The sequence below is a fragment of the Homarus americanus genome, unplaced genomic scaffold, assembly GCF_018991925.1.
Source record: "Homarus americanus isolate GMGI-L3 unplaced genomic scaffold, GMGI_Hamer_2.0 scaffold24050, whole genome shotgun sequence".
NCBI classification, from domain to species: Eukaryota; Metazoa; Arthropoda; class Malacostraca; order Decapoda; family Nephropidae; genus Homarus; species Homarus americanus.
The window spans coordinates 230,329-249,983 of NW_024736661.1; the positions used below are offsets into that span (position 1 = coordinate 230,329).

Sequence of the window (19,655 nt, forward strand, 5' to 3'; positions counted from 1 at the left end):
CTAACCAAACCTAATTTAATCTAACCTAACCTTTCATATCCTAATTTAACCTCACCAAATCAGTATACTAGGGATCCTAATAATCCTGAAATTAATTTATTATTATAAATACTTTGCTAATACTCTGTAACACAAAATTCATTTTTCAAAAATAATGACTAAAGTTCCATTAGGAGAATTTTTTCTTAAAATTTCTAAAGCTGAAGTTAATATAACTCTAGCTTGTATTAACTCCACGGTAATTATTCTATACATTATAATAATATCATCATCATCATTATTATTATTATTATTATTATTATTATTATTATTATTATTATTAATCGAATCTAAAGAATTTTATCTTTGCAATCAATAGTTAAGACAATTCTGAGACTCTTCTTCGACATTTCCCTCGCTAACGACCTATATTATCATTGTTATTGTTATTGTCAGCCATTTAATTAAAGATACTGGGTTGTTCCCTTTAATACTACCATAACCTTTAAACTCATTCACTCATTTAATCTCATTCATTTACTGTTTATTTACGTCCATTTTCTTTGTTGCGATAAGAGAAAACGGAACATTTTATGGGCGGACTTACTTAATTTTTTATTATGGATGTAAGATACAGCAATTATTTTTACTTTAGTGTACTTTATTTTATTTTATCCTCTTCGTCACTGATCGGCCTGTTAGTCGCTTGGGAGGTCGGTCACGTCTCAGTTTGGCACTATTGGCACTGTGGACATGTACTGTACTGGCTCTCTGTTATGCACTGTTGGCAAAGGTACAGGGTGTCTCGTAGGTCGTGCACCAAAGGACAATTAATATTCTTCTGTTTGTCTTTTTTAAAGCAAAGGAAATCAAAGCACATCACCATACATAGTTCTTGTATGACATTAGTAGAGATAGAGGACACCCCGAGACATACATACTACCTCATGACTGCAAGTGACACTAAACTACTCATGATTGTGTCATGGCCTACCCAAACGTAAGATAAAACTTTTCCTTCACGCTTTCAACGTTTTTCCCACCTTGATGTAAAGTGACTGGAATGAAGGGAAAACAAACACAATCTCTCCCTTCAATAATTAATAAGCATTCACAATTAAAATAACAAAATATTTGAATTATCACCAATTTAACTTCATAAGGCAATTCAAGATGAGGTAACCAGCATAACATTTACCTTGAGCCAGCGGTAAGAGATAGGGTCATCACCAACATCTAGCACACACTCCAACACAGCTCCAGTCTGACCCTCTGTCAAGTGCATCTCACCCTCAGAGGCCCTCACACGTGGTGGCACTGAAACGCATAATTATATACGGTTAAGTAAGGTCACAGGAGTTATTGCTCTCTGAGGAAAAATATAGCTCTTGTGTTTTGTGTTGACATAGTTTACAACCTTTGAATCTGTAAAAAATTAATGGTCATATTCCTTTAAATCACCATGAAAACCTACAAAAAATCTAAATACAGTAATTAAATATTTCACTAAGCTGATCACTATTTACAGAAAACGGGTAAAAAAAATGATAATCACAGAAAACGTGTAGTTATATAAAGAGGTAATACTATCAACCAACACTGTACGGCCAAGGTGATGCCAGGTCCCAGCAGCAGTACTACGAGAACACTGGCACTCAGCCCCACCCACACACTGCCCGCCATCCCGCCCACACCAGCAGGGAAGTTCGTCTCTACTGCCACACCGCTCACACCACCACCTGTAAAAAGAACACACGTTTACATTCAACTTTGTCAAAATACATAATACACACAGGGATATCATACAGTACAAGTCATTCCTGAACCTATCAATACAAATACCTTTACTACATAATTTCACCCATGCTCAGGAGGTATACTGTAGCCACTGTATGTATCTGAATTATGTAATGCTGATATACTGACCATCTGTTACTACTGAAGTGGACAGTATTCCTTGAGACTCTTGTATGTCTATGTTTATTTTTAGTCAGCGTCAATATTTATACCTATGCTCAGATTTTCCTGGAGTGCCGTGGCTGAGTGGATATACAGCTCGTCTTCTGTCTTAAGGATCACTTGTTTTATCTTCTTCTCCTTCCTCTTCTCCCTCCCTTTTTCCCTTTCCCTCGGTAATTATTATTGCTCTCTCTCTCTCTCTCTTTTCATGGTGAACGTCAAAGAGTACCATTCCCTCCCTCTCTATCTCTCCTCCCTTAACTACCTCTATCACATCCTCCCTCCCTTTATCACACCCTCCCTCCATCCCTAACACCCTCACTACCTAAGTGGGTGGGAGGGTGAATGGAGTGGGTGGCTAAGTGGGCGGGTGGGTGAATGGAGTGGGTGGCTAAGGTGAGGAGGTGGAGGTGAGTGGGGGTGGTGGAGTGGGGTGGGTGGGTGAGTGGGGGTGGTGGGTGAAGGGAGGGTGGTTTGGGCGGCACTAATGGCTCAACATAACATCAGTGTCAGACATAAACTATGACGACCTGGCTGGTAATGACACGAGACTAAAAAGGAAGAAGAAATAAAAAATGCAGACACAGAAAGAAAAGAGTAGGGCCCCAATCGTCGGACAGTGTGGGTGTAAGAATTGTATTTGGAGAAGGGAAGAGGGCGGGGGAAGGGGGGAAGAGGGGTGGGGAAGGGGAAGAGGGGTGGGGGAAGGGGGAAGAGGGTGGGAAGGAAAGGGGGAGGGGTAGGGGGAAGGGGTAATACATGAGTGTTGGGCTATTGGGTCAGCTGACATGGGCCGGAGGAGAGGGGTGAGGGAAGAGGGCAGGAGGTGAGAGGGGAGGAGGGAAGAAGGTGAGAGAGAGGAGATGAGATAGTAAGAGGGAAGGGAGGAAGGGAGGAGTTATGTTGTTAAGAGAGGAATGAATGGAGGGAAGGGTGTAAGGAAAGGGAAGGGAGGGGGTGTGGGAGGGGAGGTGCGAGAGGGGGTGTGGGAGGGGGGGTGCGGGAGGGGGGGGTGCGGGAGGGAGGGAGAGCGGGCGGGAGATTACTAGTTTAACAACATTATTGACAAAACTTGTAGTACAGTTGGCCTATTCTGAGTAATTTAGTCAGGTCTTGACACTGAGGGTGGTACCACTGTTCACTGCCACACAGGACAAAGGTTCATACACAATAAAAGTCATATTCTATTTGAGGACTAATCAGTGTGGACCGTAATAAAAGAGATGATATGTGGAGGGAGACAAGAATGAGAGAGATATAACAGAGAAAGAAGAAATGAAAAAGAGTGGATAACAGAAATTTAACGAATGCAGGAAGTAGATAACACGAGCAGAGAGAGAGGGGGAGAGGGAGAGAGAGAGAGAGAGATGAGGTACAGATGTTTCTTATCAACACCCAATTACCGCTTCTTCCTCCAAGTCATCTGAACAACTAATGAACTGGACTCAGCTAACGAACTGTACTAAGCTGTCAGCTTTGTGTTCAGCTCCTGTCAGAGTCTGGGAACCTTTGGTGTTCTGACAGAGGATTGATTAGCTACCTGTATTGTACCTTCTGGATAGTATTTTTATGATCTGGCACTACCAGCGACCTGTACTCATGAAACACACACACACACCACAGGGCCTTCACCAACAAAAAGCCGAGGCGCCCCAGTCGACCCTTCTGAAATCGACACATGCATACTTGATGACGTCATTAACTCTCAATACAAGTGTGTGTGTGTTGAGTAAACTGGTGGAATTTCCTGGTCGAGAGAGAGAGAGAGAGAGAGAGAGAGAGACACAAACAGACACTCAGTCAAGTATCTAGACAACAGAATGAAGGAGACGGTTGTGGTGTGGTGAAATACAGACACAGACAGACAGACAGACAAACAAGCGTTCAGTCCTTACCCTCAAATACTGTCCTTAGGGAGGGAAAGGGTGGTGAGGGGAGAGGGGAAGGGAGGGACACGCACACACTTGTCAGGTTATCCCGAAAATGTCTTCAACAGCTGAAACACGACCTCTCCCTCCCTCTCTCTGGTGAAGATGTCCTCACTCCTTGTGGCTGCCTCACACCTAAGTTCATAATATTTATAACAAACTAGCCAGAGAGAGAGAGAGAGAGAGAGAGAGAGAGAGAGAGAGAGAGAGAGAGAGAGAGAGAGAGAGAGAGAGAGAGAGAGAGAGAGAGAGAGAGAGAGATATCAGTTATTTCCTGTAAAGTGGGTTACCCTCTCCCTTATGGCACCCTCTTATGGTACTCCCTTTATGGCACCCCCCAATGGCACCCCTCCATCCCTGCCTTACCAGACTCGTTTATGAGGGTCTTTCAAATATCAAATTTCCCCTAACAACAATAGGTACCATTATACAGAGGTAACCCACAGGAAATGGCGGCGTCTACGTCACGTGTGTTTAGAAATCTTTCCTTTGGGCGTTGATGATTAATACATAACCCGGATGTTGGTGATGACGTAAGTGCTTAAATCCATGCTGATTGGTGGAGAGCTAATACATAACCCGGATGTTGGTGATGACGTAAGTGCTTAAATCCATGCTGATTGGTGGAGAGTTAATACATAACCCGGATGTTGGTGATGACGTAAGTGCTTAAAGCCATGCTGATTGGTAGAGAGCTAATACATAACCCGGATGTTGGTGATGACGTGGGTGCTTAAATCCATGCTGATTGGTTGATTGATTGTTTGAAACATTTTATTTAGCCAGAAAAACACAGATACAGAGTGGATAATAATAACAATATTAACATGGCTGAGCCAGTTGAGAACCTGAGCTCTCTTTTAGGCACCTGATATATACTATACATTTATCTCAAGGAAGTATTATGTAACATTTAGTATCATCTGGAATAGTACAATAGCCTGATGTTAACAAGAACATCTCATAATGTTACCAATCCAATGTTTACTTTCAATCCAATCTACTCGACGGTACGCGAAGATTGGTTGACGAGTTATTAGACCCCCCCCCCCTCCAGCTTATTTTACCTGAAGAGTATTAATAAATGAAGTATTGAAACTAATAATGGAGGAGAAAAGAGGTGAGCTGAGAGAAACAGGTGAGGGAAAGGGTGGGTAAAAGGTGAGGGGAAGGAGAGGAGGGGGTGAGGGGAAGGAGAGGAGGGGGTGAGGGGAAGGAGGTGACAACACTGACTCAGACACACCTTAGCATAATAAACCCGTTAACTACCACACCTGAGGACACGGTACATTAACCTGCTTCCCTCCCCCCTTCCCTTTTCCTCTGTTCCCTTTCTTCCCTCCCGTCTTCCTTTCTTCTTTCATTTCTTCCAATCTCCCTCCCTCCCCTCTTTCTTTTCTCTGTTCCGTTTCTTCCCTCCCTCCCTTCCTTCCTTCTTTTCTCTGTTCCGTTTCTTCCCTCCCTCCCTTCCTTCCTTCCTTCCCTTTTCCTCTGTTCCATTTCATCCCTCCCTCCTTCTCTCCCTCCCTTCCATCCCTCCCTCCCTCTCACCCATACACTGAAACACTAAAATGGAAAAGTTATTCCTATTTGGCTAAAAAGTCAAGTGTCTTTTTAAAGGTTAATCGGCGACTATTTATATGGTGTTATGGTGCAGGTGGTGTGGTGTTATGGTGCAGGTGGTGTGGTATGATGCAAGTGGTGTGGTGTTATGGTGCAAGATACAGTGTTACAGGATATACAGTATTAAGAACAGCTGGTTGGGCTACTAACTAGATCCTCTGCAACCAACACCTCACTTACAATTGATGGTGGTGGTGACGAATGGTGGTAGTGGTGGTAGTGGTGACGAATGATGGTGGTGGTGGGGGACGAAGTGGTGGTGGTGGTAGTGGTGACGAATGATGGTGGTGGTGGTAGTGGTGACGAATGATGGTGGTGGTGGTAGTGGGACGAATGATGGTGGTGGTGGTAGTGGTGACGAATGATGGTGGGTGGTAGTGGTGACGAATGATGGTGGTGGTGGTAGTGGTGACGAATGATGGTGGTGGTGGTAGTGGTGACGAATGATGGTGGTGGTGGCGATTGTTGTAGTGATGATAGTGATACGTTGTGGGCGGGGTGTGGGTGGCAGGTGGGCGGGGTGTGGAGGTGGGCGGATGAATGCCAGGTGGGCGGGGGTGGGCGGGGTGCGAGTGTCAGGTGGGCAAGGTGTGGGCGGATACAACGTGGGCGGAATACAACGTGTGGGCGGCTGTTCATCTAATTCTAAGCAACGGCGTTTTAACATCTCACGTCACCCATTAACCCTTTGATCTCACACACACACACACACGTCAACGCCCTCGTACCATCACGCCCGCACAATATCACTTCGTACCCGAGTTTTTCAAGAGGGGAGATCACTGCCAAACATCCGAGGGGCGAAGCTGAAGGTGAGGTAAGTACCATGGATACACAAGGACACGCCGGTCTACGCATGCGCCAGTCACACGTAAACTATTCCCTCACGTAAAATTAGAAATACCTGGAGTTCTGAGGAAGGTCGCTTAATATGCACACCGTAAATACTGCCTACACTGTATTACCACCTGTATTGTGTCTACCTATAATAAGATTTACCGTAGGTACTAATGTTAGGTGTACTTTTAACTCTTCAAGCTACAATACACAGGTAAACACAGGGTATACATTAAACTAATCACTAAGTGTACAAAACTAACGTAATAAACACTACACTTGTACTCTGTGGGTGTGTGTGTGTGTGTGTGTATCACCAACTGCACAGGTGGTACTCTCATCCTCAGAGAGAGAGAGAGAGAGCAACACAAGACACCCAGGGTATGTGTGTGCGTATATATCCAATATCCAAATCCATCTCTAGTGATTCACACACACACACACACACACACACAGAGTACACAACACTAATGGACAAGCACAAACACACAGCCAAATTATATTATCTTATTCATTTATCTCTCTCTCTCTCTCTCTTCTCTGACATTAAAAAAAAGGTTAGGAGAACTTGACATTAGCCCTCAAAATACAATGCTTCCTCCCTCCTTTCCCTTTCTTCCTTCCTTCCTTCTCCTCCTTTCCCTTTCTTCCTTCCCTCCTTCCCTTCCTCTGTCCCAGCTCATCAGGTAACACAGGTGACCGTCATGAGGTGAAGATATTTACGACAGTTTCTTAATTTGCATACCTACCTGCCCCCCCCCTCCCCTCGCCTTGCCCCTACTTATGTGATGACTCCTTACTTAACACAATGACCTTACTTACATGATGTTATACTTAAGTCACTGTCCCTACTTACAAACCACTTACTTAAGACGTTTACTTAACGCATTCACTGACTCTACTTATAAGATAAAGCCTCACTTAACAGTCACTGGCTCTACTTGTGTGATTAAAGACCTTTACTTAACACTTACAAAATATATTCGAGAGAAAGTAAGAGAGAGATTCACTTATTTACCTGAGAGCTTAGTGACGTCTTTCCAATCACCGAATCTGTAAATGATAAGAACTGTTAATAAATTACAGTAGATGTGTGTAACTGTATTATAGAGGTACAGTTATGGTCGACGATACAGGGATACAGCAACAAACAAAGGATACAAACAAACACGGATAAACAAACAAACAAACAAACAACTTATAAGGTAAACAAAGAAAGACGACAATAAATATCAGTGTTACCAATGAAGTGAAGGGTTAATACTTGCCTACTACCAACACACACACACACACCAGTCCAGGCCGGGGCCATCAACTGTAAACTATAATAATTTGTAAGTTCAATTCATGTTCCTTCTTCTTTCAGTAATGCAAGCCTTTGTTAAACGACCCACCCACCCCATGTCTTTGTTTGTAATAAGTCATTTTTGTCCAATGTATATTTTCAGTCTTCGGGCTGCAGAGCTTTTTCAATAAACCGTTAGTTATTATTATTATTATTATTATTATTATTATTATTACACACACGATCGTCTCTCTCTCTCTGTGTTCATAAAACGTTTAAAATAATACACTGCGCCCCCCTCCTCTCCCCACACACACACCAGGTGACGCTTATGTGACGAAAGGAAGAGTAACACAGATGAGGAGTGTGCGTGACGGCAGGAGGCAGGTTATGTGACGGAGGAGACGATAGGCCTTGTGAAGTTAACGGGAGCCGGCAAGTTACGTATATCATATGACGGAAGAGACGGTAGGCTTTGTGATGGCTGTGACGGAAAAAAAAACGTCACTCATAGACAGACCAGAGGTATAGAATAACACACGGGTGACGCCCTATGTGACGGGGCCAGAGGTGACGGTAGATGACAGGGGCAAACCTAATCAAGGAAGTATTGTGATGACTTCCCACCCTGTCACCCATCATCCAGAACGGCCTCGCCGTCACCCGTCACGACCCCACCGTCACCCGTCACGACCCCACCGTCACCCGTCACGACCCCACCGTCATCCGTCACGACCCCACCGTCACCCGAACACATGCCGTACACCAAAGGAAATAGGATAAAGGAGGAAATATGCAAATGAGAGATAATATAAAGAATAACAACAACAACAATAATAATAACAAAAATAAAACTAATAACAATAGAGTCTCACTACCTCACGAGGAGGTAATTAAGACGCAGCATCAGTTTGTGGAGTAAAGGGTGTGTGTGTGTGTTGTTGTTGTTGTGTAATGGCCTGCTGAATACTCTCTCCCCGCCCTACCTCGTTCATACCCTGCCTCTGCCCCGTTCACCCCTACCCTGCCTCTCCTCATGTAACATAGTCAACACACACACACACAAAAAGGCCTAGTGGAGCAGAGGAGAGGAGCAAGAGAGACGAGCAGAAACTCTTGCCAAAAAATCTCTCTCTCTCTCTCTCTCTCTCTCTCTCTCTCTCTCTCTCTCTCTACATAATTCAGGTCGTTTAAGCTTCACCTGTGTTGTTGAAATTGTTGTTTATTAACTCACTCTTATTTATATCCAGGTGTTTTGGAGAGAGAATAGTGAAAAGTGGATATGTTATGGTAACCTAACCCCCCCAGGTAACGTCAGGGTGTTTAATCATCAGGTGAACTAACCTGGGGCTAATCTTCAAGTGATCCACAGGTTGTAGTAGTGGTGAGGAAGGTGTACAAAGAGAGGATTTAAAGGTCCAGGTAATCCCCAGGTAAGTCTTGATAATTACCCTACTTTGAGTACTGCAAATGGCTCTTATTAACCCAACAGATGAGTCATGCACCTCCACAACACGAGCTGGAGTTAAGACGGGAAAGAAAAATACACCAACTCGAATGTCAATACTCAACACGTATATAGATGATTGGATTTTTGAGCAAGGGAATGGGGCCGATTAGGAATGGGGCCGATTAGGAATGGGACCGATTAAGACGGACTCCACACGTAGAATATAATAGATACCTTTGTTAAATCTCTTAATGAGGTCACTTGTACAAGTAGGTAAGTGTCCCCTTGAGAGCTGGCACATGCAGGTAATCCAGGTGGAGTGTGGGGGAGGCACTTGTACCCTTGATGGTGATGGTAGTGGTGGTGATTGTGGTAGGGATGGTGGTGACTGTGGTAGGGATGGTGGTGACTGTGGTAGGGATGGTGGTGACTGTGGTAGGGATGGTGGTGAGTTAACCTTGTCTTGGAAGTAGACAGGTGTGACGTCTCCCATGGTCACGCCCTGAGTCACTTCTACCACCACCAACACCACTACCTCCACTACAACTACCTCTAAAACTACCACCACAACTACTACTACCACTATTACCACAACCACTACTTCCACCACCACCACAGCCACTACTACCACCACTTACTACCCCCACCACTACTACTACCATCACCAGTACTATCACCACTACCAAGGGTACAATTGCCACTAAGCCACTGAGTACTATAACTTAACCCACTGACCACGATAATTTAAGATAACAAACGTTAAAAGGTTAAGTTATCTTACACCAACGATTACTCCCAAATCTAAACAACTCTTCCTCTATTAATATCTTTATCTTCTACACAAACGTCATAATAATTCAAACTTTATCATTTAGATGCCATTTTTCTCACCATTTTACCGTCAGAATCACTTAGCTCACGTCTACGTCCCAAGTGTAAACATTAGCACCAGCAGCCATCTTGAATCTCCTCCTCCCTTGATATATTGCAGTGGGAATAAAGTCATCTGGCGGGGGAGGCTTTCATACGCATACACTATACAACCCCTTTGACTCTCACACATCTGCATCACTTATGTATCTTTTATGTGTAGTTATGTATACTTAGTGTATTTTATGGCGACAGTGAGTACCTTAATCTGCGTCTGTATGGTGCGTCGTAAATGTCTCTTATGTTGACCACTGAGGAGCCGTCTATCCTCCCCTATCCCTCCCTCTCTTTAATACAGTTAAGCCAGGATAATAACATCTTTCCTAGCCCATCTTTGTTCTCCTATCTCACATAACAAGTATACTATCTTCATTGACGGTGCCGGCGTAAACAAGTGACGTCATGCAGCAATAACCAATCATAGAGCGAAATATGTGATGTTCACTACGAGAAACAATAATTGGTCGCATTCAGTGACGTTATGCTGCAATAACCAATCATCGGGTGCAATTAAGTGACGTCAATCTACATGAACCAATTATCAGATTTGATCAAGTGAGGTCACACTGCTAGAACCAATCATCAGCTGCGATTAAGTGACGTCCATTGACAGAACCAATCAAGCGCAAGAAAATCAAATTATTGGCGATCCACCCAGCCATGTTACACCTCCAGCAGGGTTGTGGCCGACAGGTACAACACCTCCAGACGTTATCGCCGCGTACTTGTCCACTGTGATTACCCGAGACACTGGACACGACGCTGGAGAATGTTCGTTGGTTCAGGTCAGGCGGTGTAAGGGAGAAAAAGACGTTCGCTGGAAGTGTTTGATGTTAGACACAAAGCTGTTTTGGGGGGCTTAGTTGAAAGCTTTTGAGTTTACTTCACACTAAACTAACTAATAAACACACACACACAAGGGACACATTATAAACACATGAGCCAGCGTGGACAGTGATCTGGCCTCCGTCGAGAGTTGGTCACACCCGGCACCATCTTCCCCTCCACCCACACCCCGACCCACCCACGCCCTCATCCCCACCCACCCACGCCCTCTTATTTCACACTCACCGCCCGTAATTTCCTGGGCCGTATTTCAGCCATCCGTGTCCCTCCTGCGATACGCTGTGACAGGTGAGGTAGGTAGGCAGGTGGTCCGTGACGGCGGTGGTGGGGAAGTGCGTGTGTGAGTGAGGATCCACCCCTGCGGAAGTGTATGCTGGGTGGGTGGGTGGGTGTGGGTGGGTACGACCAAAAACACGGCCATAAAGTAAACAAAAACAATAATCACATCCACCACACCACCATTATGATAATTACCTAAATATTACCTGAGAATCACCACTAATATTACGAGTCAGGGCTAAGTGGCGAGCACCTGTCATACATCACCTTAATTGACGTAATCTACCTGGGTAATGATCACTATTATGACGGACTCCAACCTGTGGCTTCACCTGCCTGGGCTGTCACGTGAGGTGGAGGACAGGAGAGGAAATATTCTCAATGGTTTGGAAAGGTATCACACACACACACACACACACACACACACACTTCTAGACAGTAATAACACGTAGACAAAACTCGATACACTCACAGCTTTAGCAGAGGCGCCAAATCACATACCAGCTCTCCCCCCCCTCCTCCTCCTCCTCCTCCTCAGTCTCCTCCTTCTTCTTCTCCTCCTTCTTTCTTCTCCCTCCTCCTTCTCTCTCTCTCCGTCACTTACCCATTAAATTTCAAGCACCCTCTAGCGTTAAGGTGGCAAAACGTCATTTCCCCATAGGTATCTCTTCATCTAGGGACGAACACACACACACACACACACACAGATCTGAGATATGACACGAGCTGTACAGTTATGTATTAATAGTAGGGGGGGTAGAAGGGGGATGGGAGTAGGGGAGAGGGTGATGAGGGAGGTATTTAAACGTGAATGTATTTTTCTTGAGGAGCTACTTTCAGATATCTTGTTTTGAGAGGAATTTCCGGTTCATTTTTAAACTAATTTTAACGTAACGTCGACTCACTCTTCTTAGCCTATCCTAACCTTCAGCCAGTGTTAACGTAAGGAGGTGTGACACGGACCAGACGCCACGTACACAATACAGACAAGTACAGTAGTAGTCCCTGAACTGTCTAATACAGCCTCTGTCACCGTCAAGTGCTACAAGACGACACCTGTCACTCACACATCACCACCACACCCGTCCGTCACTCCTCCGTCAAGACTGTCCCGCCCAGTCCGTCACTCCGTCAAGACTGTCCCTCCCAGTCCGTCACTCCTTCAAGACTGTCCCCATGTCCGTCACTCCTCCGTCAACACTCACCCTCTTCCCCAGATTTTACGGGGAGAGAAGCGTGAAGACACATCCTGACAGACATTCACTGCTGGCATGACATGACCGAGAGGAAGACATTCACTCAAACATTCTAAAAGTCATTCACATAACTCGGTTCACATAACTCGGGAGCCAAGAGTCTAAACTGGTACCTTGTTGACAGGTATACCTCTTAGTAGGCAACAGGTTTTTTAGGATATACCTGGGGCTGTTTAGTTGATTCGCTAACCAATAGCTACCTGGTCAAGTGGCAGGTCAGCTTTGTTGTTCACCAGAGGAAGTACCAGGTCCAACTTTGTACCCAACACTAGGATGGCCAGGTCTACCTTGTACCCAACACTTAGGGTGGCCAGGTCACTCTTGTACTAGGATCGCCCAGGTAACTCCATCCATAACATGAGCCTTAACATGGACAGGTAGACCAGCCAACGCCTTAGTTTAATATTCGGACAACACGAGAGCGGAGCGACACCCAACAGCGCTCACTACACCACTACGCTGCTACTACACCACACGATATGACTTAGTTCTTTCATAAAACACAAAGGCTCTATAACCGAGAGATGGAAGCCTAGTTAATATTCGCTATACGACAAAGTGAAAATCCCAGACGTTTTCTTGCACCAAACATCGACGTGCTTTTTATACTATCAAAAATCTGTCAAACATTAAATTCCTGTGAAACATGACTTAACGTAACCAAATCTAATCTAACCAAACCTGACCTAACCAAACCTAATCTAACCTGAACCTAACTTGACTTAACCGTAACTTAACCTAACCTGGTCTTATTACTGTACAATAATGATACAGTTTTTCGTGCTGATTTTAAATGCGAGACTCATGTTTTGCAGAAATGTTTTATTTGTGACTTACAGGTCTATGAATCACAAGTGCTGGCCACAATCATACTTAATAAGCTCGTACAAATTTTGCCCTTTGTGACTCTGACGCCACAAGTACCCATCCAACATTTGGCGAGGAGTATCGGCTTGTTTGTTGTTTCAGCGGTTGGCAGCAATCCATAACGATTCAATTTTTGGGGTGTTTGCGTCTGTGTCTGGGTCAACAAAGTTTCGGCTGTGGTTGATGGTTAGGTGCTCGTAATTATAGCCCGGCAGCTCGTTCAGGCCTGTATGCGGCCCAGCAGTCACTTACAATAGTCGTGTCCGGTAGAATGTTGTCAATTATGCATAACGTCAGCTGTGCATAAAAATTTAACATAGTCCAAATTTTTAATAAGATCCACCTAACCAAACATTAACCTAACTTAACCTGACCTAACCTAACCTAACCTAATTTTACCTTACTAACCAAACTTGACCTAACCTAACCAACCCTATTTATATAACACTAATATATACCAGAGTAATCTAAAGGGATAAACTGATGTTGAGATCCCTTAGAGTTTTATAATAATTTAACCAACTCATAAACGTGATGTATAATTGTTATAGTCTTATAGGAAGTTATAGAGTTGACTATACTGATTATAGCCACAAACACTTGTAGCTATTTCGTTATATAACACAAACCCACAGAGTACGATGACTAATCCCTTGAGAGCAATGACTAACCCTTCAGTATGATGACTTAATCCCTTCAGTATGATGATTTAACTCTTGAGTATGATGACTTAATCCCTTGAGTATGATGACTTAATCCCTTCAGTATGATGACTTAATTCCTTCCAGTATGATGACTTAATCCCTTCCAGTATGATGACTTAATCCTCCAGTATGATAACTTAACCTTGAGGAGCGATGAATGAATCCCTTTGAGAACGATAACTTAATCCCTTGAGAGCGATGACTTTATCCCTGAAATACTACAAATTACAAGTAAAAAAAACCACAAATACAGAATCAAACTACAGAAATGAATTACAAAAAAAGTTGATTTAATTGGGTTCAGATTACATAAAATAGGTTCTAATACAATGTCATTTACAGTATGTCTTTTATCTAATGCTACTTGGTGTGTCTAGTGTAGTCCCAGAGTAATTTTGACGCCATTTTGAACGCTCTATTTCCTGCCTTGACTTAAGTTGTCCATTTACGAGGAATAATGAACGTAGGAACCTTTGAGAATTGACTGTAAAGTATCGTAAATGGAGGAGTCAAGCTTAACCATCTTGATGTAAACTAAGCTTACTCCTTGTCAGCTTTAAGTCGGCTATTTTAAGCGCTAGTTATATATTCTCTAATAGGAAAATAGCTTCAATTTATGTATTATTTTAAGTTGCTTATTCTCTCTTAAGCTTTCTAAACGTGAACCACAATATTAGTCAAGCTTTTTACTAAACAATCGCACTGTCATGAATAGTACTGTCAAGCTTATCAAACAACCATACTACTATGAATTACACTACACACTAAGCTTATTATAAACCACCCTAAATACCCACTTCCTGTCAAATTGGTCAAAACAAGCTCCCTCGTCAACCCCCAATCACCATCTCGCTCAATCAGGACACACGTTGAATGGTGTCCCTAAAGACGGTCAGCTGCTTCCCCTTCAATTATAATATTCAAACGAGACCTTATCAGTAGCTCGTAATTACTGCTAACATGGGGGACACGGCGAGCTGACATGGACGGGTCAGTTAAGGTATTACAGGGCCTGGTGTGTGTGTGTTGAGTCGTTGCTTGTCATGTGAGCTGAGGGTTGAAATCCTGTATGAAGCGTGAGGAGACCCTGAAACACCCCTACCCCCTGAATCTTCCTCCCGCTGCTCCCCTGAAATACTTCCTCCTCCCTCACCTACCCCTATCCCTGAACCTTCCTCCCACCCCAAGAACAACCCTGAACCTCATCCACACCCTCTTGAATCCATCTTTCCACCCACACCCCCAGTCTATGTATGTTTGGTGTTTACTGATTAGAGTGATTGGCCCTGATGAAGCGTTGTGGATTAGTGTGGATGTCAAGATTCGGTTAGATTATGTGTTGTACAAATTAAGGGTGTGTGTCTGTTGTGTGTGTGGTGTGCGTGTATAGTGTGTTGTGTGTGTTGTGTGCGTGCGTGTGTTGTGCGTGTGTTGTGTGTGTGTGTGTTGTGCGTGTGTTGTCACTTTCCTGCACAAAGCCCACTCCTCTTCTCTGCACGGCTTCCGTACTCCTCGACCCAATCCAGAGAGAAAAGCGGATGAGCCAAGATAACAGATAAGATAACAGATAAGGCAAGATAAACCACATTCAAGAAAAATTAACTAAATCCTTAATGTTTTAGTATTTATGATCGTGGCAGGTCGGGTGACGGCTTCTACACACACACACCCAACTGACGCTTAAAATTCCTATGGTTCTATTCTCTTAAATTTCCTCTTCTAAGGATAAAAAACAGTGCTTAGTTACAGTTACGTCTTTGTACCGTTTTGCCGCCATTTTGGTTTGTGGTTACAGTGAGTCAGTGAGATACGTTCTTACATCTCAACTTACTAAGATAATTTATCGCAGGACCCTTACCGAATGACTCTCTCCTCCCACTCTCTCTCTCACTCGGTAAATCATTCTCCAATACAAGAGAGTATTTTATTATTACTGTTTTCTGGTAAAATCGGTCTATTTACCCTTTGATTTATTACCGTAAATGTTAACATCATTACCGTAAACTTCCCATGGATGATATCAAGTCGTTACGTTAAGCTATTAGAGATACAAGTACTGATCATCTCACCATTCATTCAGTAAATTTAAAGACACTTAAAGGTCAATAGTTCTAAGTAAATAATAAATAAAAATTTATGAAGTTTGTATAAGTAATGAAAACAAAACTCACCTGTTCTTCAGTAAGTTGCCGACACTTACAACACCATACTGTTATCCAAGTCACTGTACTATCCCGGATGGGCACTGTAAGTCAACCACTGCGATGGATGACACGCTTATGGTGATCACCCAAGTCACTGTACACACACCATCCACATGGGCACTATTAAAACTAGGTAAATATCCTTCTTTAAAAACTGAAACCCACACACTAACAACCGCACAAGGTTTCCAGATGGCGGTTTCCACGTATGTCAGGTTTCAGAAACACAGTGAAGAAGAGAAGGGAGGTTTGGAAGTAACTGCTGGGTGAAAAAGCTTGCGGTGTACACTGTGTGAGAGAGTGAGAGGAGGAGAGAGAGAGGGAGCGGGCAGTCACACACCACCAGCAACACACCCGCCTCGGTCAGACTGGCTGGGAGTGGAACCCACACTACCCCGCCACACTCAACAACCAAACACGCCCCATGGCTAAGGTCCTGTTGTTGCCATCAAGTTATTTAAGATTTTTAATCTCTGTGTGTTGGCTTTAAGGGCGGTTTGACTATTTTAAAAACTCTTCACACGTAGAGTTAGTCTGTCTATAAAGAGCCTGTGATGTTATTGGTGTTAGTTTACAAAAATGTTAAAATATAGCCCACAAAATGTCCACCATATAGACTCTGGTTTTCGTTAGATTTAGGCGCCTACTACACTACTACCCTGGACACGAGACTCACTTCACTGAACAGACAGGGGGCATAATAAGACGATACATGTAAAACAACTTAAAAAAAAACTGTGTGAGTGTGGGAGACCTGAGACATACTACATTATACACCCAATCTTTGAGTCTCACTTCAAGCAGTAACTCAAACCTAAAGCATAAATAGAGAGACACAAGTATTTTATTACACGAAGATGCTTTAGAAATAGAAGACACTTTATATATCCAAGTGACCATGACTGATTGGGTTCGTAATCTAAGACTTTGAATCGTAACTTAAGACGTATCACTTTACATCTCACAGACGGCCTTATTCTGAAACACGAAAACTAACAGCCATAACGCCTTCAGAATAACACGGACACTTAATCATAACAAGATATGCTTTCGTAACACTTATTAAGACACACAAAGTTATCGTACAGAAACTAGCGGTGCCTCGACCCAGCCAGGGAGGGCGGGGGAGGAAGGGCGCGTCAGGCTCAGTGAGGACGGTAGCCTGAACACTGCTGGATTTCGTGCTGTCAGGCTGAAACAGAACAGCTTGTGTCAGTCTACTCACTGACGTGATCCTGAAACTTATAACCTTTCTCACTTATATGACCCTGAGGTAGATGACGCCATGCAGATTTTGACAAAGGCGTCCAGAGCAAAACTAATAACTTAGGACTATAATACCCAGGTGAGACGGACTATAGGCAATTACCTGTGTATATAAGGAATTCAAACCCACATACAACTTACGAGTTTTCCAGATTGTTACGATTTTTTCCCATTAAGTTGCGATCATTCCATTTTTAATTTACGACGATTTTTCAAGTTTATTACGATATTTTTCACTTACGATCATTTCATTCTTACACACTTACGATTTTTCCAGTTTCTTATGATTTTTCCTAATAAATTACGACCATTCTAACGTGTTCAGTCATTACAAGGTTCTAGACGGAGTAACACTTAGCTTTGGGTAATTTAAAAGCTATCTGGGAAGCTATTTTCCCTTTGAAATGTTATCTTGGCCGTGTGAAAGGATTACGTAGCGTTTAGTTAAGGTTATGTAGGAGATGTGTAGCACTGTTGTGGTTTGTTTATGATGAGAGAGAGAGAGAGAGAGAGAGAGAGAGAGAGAGAGAGAGAGAGAGAGAGAGAGAGATTGGCTAGATGGAGATTCTACAAGGTGATCCAACTAACCTAACCTAACCCCCAAGGTAGTGTTAAGGTGTTAAATCATCGGGTAAAATCAGTTTCAGGTGACCCTAGGTGTATCCTGAACCTTCTGATGGCGGCTGATTATATAAGTAATGATGAGTGATAAACATTGAATTATTATTAGCATACCATCTTAGGGTAGAGACGCGACACACACACACACACACACACACACACACACACAGAACACCACCAAGGTCGAACTTGTTGACACCACTACTACAGTACTTAAGGCCACAGGTTCACAATGTACACACACCACCTGGCCGGCCACTTGCTGGTACACACACACACACACACACACGCTTTACTACACTACACTACACTACACTACACTACACTACCATTTGATTCTACAAAAACAAAATGTTGATGTAAGAAAAATTATGTTATGTTATTGTGACGCTAAGTGATGCCAAATGTACGCCACAGTAACGCCAAATATACGCCACAGTAACGCCAAATATACGCCACAGTGATACATCAAGTGGTTGTAGGCATGAAAGGAACAATTAGATATGGTAGATGATACCGTCAGCCCGGCCGTGTGCGTCACCGGCCAGGCACTAAATTGATTACCTCGCGTCGTGGAATATAAGGTCCACCCCACCCCCACCCACATCCTCTCCCTCACCCCACATTTACCCACAACCATACCCCCCCATAACCACACCTCCATCACCACTCCACATTCACCCACAACCACACCCCACACTCATCCAGGTTAGGATAGGTTAGGTTAAAATGTTATGGTTAAATTACGATACTTAAGGCTACGTTAAGTTCCTAATACGTCACCCGCCACCCCCACTACAAAAAGGCTAATCCAGCAACATAATGACCGTGGTAGTGTGTGACGTCACTCAACATGGCGCCTCACAGTCAGGTAATGGCTAGTCCTCCTTCCTGGGGACCTGTGTCGGGCTGAAGATGATGACCACAGTGGGCCAGAAACCAGTGGGCACGGGGCCGTGCAGAAACGGGGCCATAGTAGGTACGGGGCCATAGTAAGTACGGGGCCATAGTAGGTACGGGGGCCATTAGGTACGTAAATATTGTAGGTACGCAATAATGGACAAGGGGGATAGTGGGCAAGGCAATCAATGGGCAAGGATGAATAATAGGCAGGGCCCCACAATGAGCCTAGGGCCATAAGCGACGAGGAACCATAGTAAATATGGTCCCAGAGGTCTCGGGAGGCCAGAGAGGTCTCTATATATTAATGCTCCATATATTTGTGTGTCTATCTGTCTGCCCGTCTGTCTGTATGTCTGTTTATTTCTGTCTGTCTGTCTGTCTGTTCATGATATTCTCAAAATCACACGGGTGTTCTCATGACCAGGTGTGTGTGTGTGTGTGTGTGTGTGTGTGTGTGTGTGTGTGTGTGTGTGTGTGTGTGTGTGTGTGTGGGTGTGTGTGTGTGTGTGTTGCCGGGAGTGGCAGGAGGGGGAGGAGAAGGAGGGAGAAGGAGAGGGAGGAGAGAGAGGGGAGAGGGAGAAGGTAAGGGAGACAGGGGAGGGGAGTGGGGGAGAGGAGAGGGATGGAGAGGAGGTAGTCGCTGCAACAGGCCTCCCACCCACCCATGACATCACTCACTGTCATGCACAAATTACATGACAAATGAGACTCCAAGCAA

General features: G+C 43.9%; 1 protein-coding gene across 7 annotated transcripts in view; it reads right to left on the bottom strand.

The window, feature by feature from the left end:
- Nucleotides 1-19,655, bottom strand: part of LOC121872352 — a 94,673-nt gene that overhangs the window by 18,081 nt on the left and 56,937 nt on the right. For 3 of the 7 annotated variants that reach the window (XM_042375069.1, XM_042375064.1, XM_042375063.1), the window contains exons 3-4: nucleotides 1,578-1,718; nucleotides 1,178-1,296 (exon numbers count right to left, since the gene is read on the bottom strand). In XM_042375069.1, the coding sequence (XP_042231003.1) occupies nucleotides 1,178-1,296; nucleotides 1,578-1,662 (204 nt within the window). In that variant the 5' untranslated portion in view covers nucleotides 1,663-1,718. Of the gene's footprint in view, nucleotides 1-1,177; nucleotides 1,297-1,577; nucleotides 1,719-7,344; nucleotides 7,380-16,114; nucleotides 16,534-19,655 lie in introns of those variants that run through there. The other 4 variants (XM_042375065.1, XM_042375068.1, XM_042375067.1 and 1 more) reach the window with 3 other exon arrangements.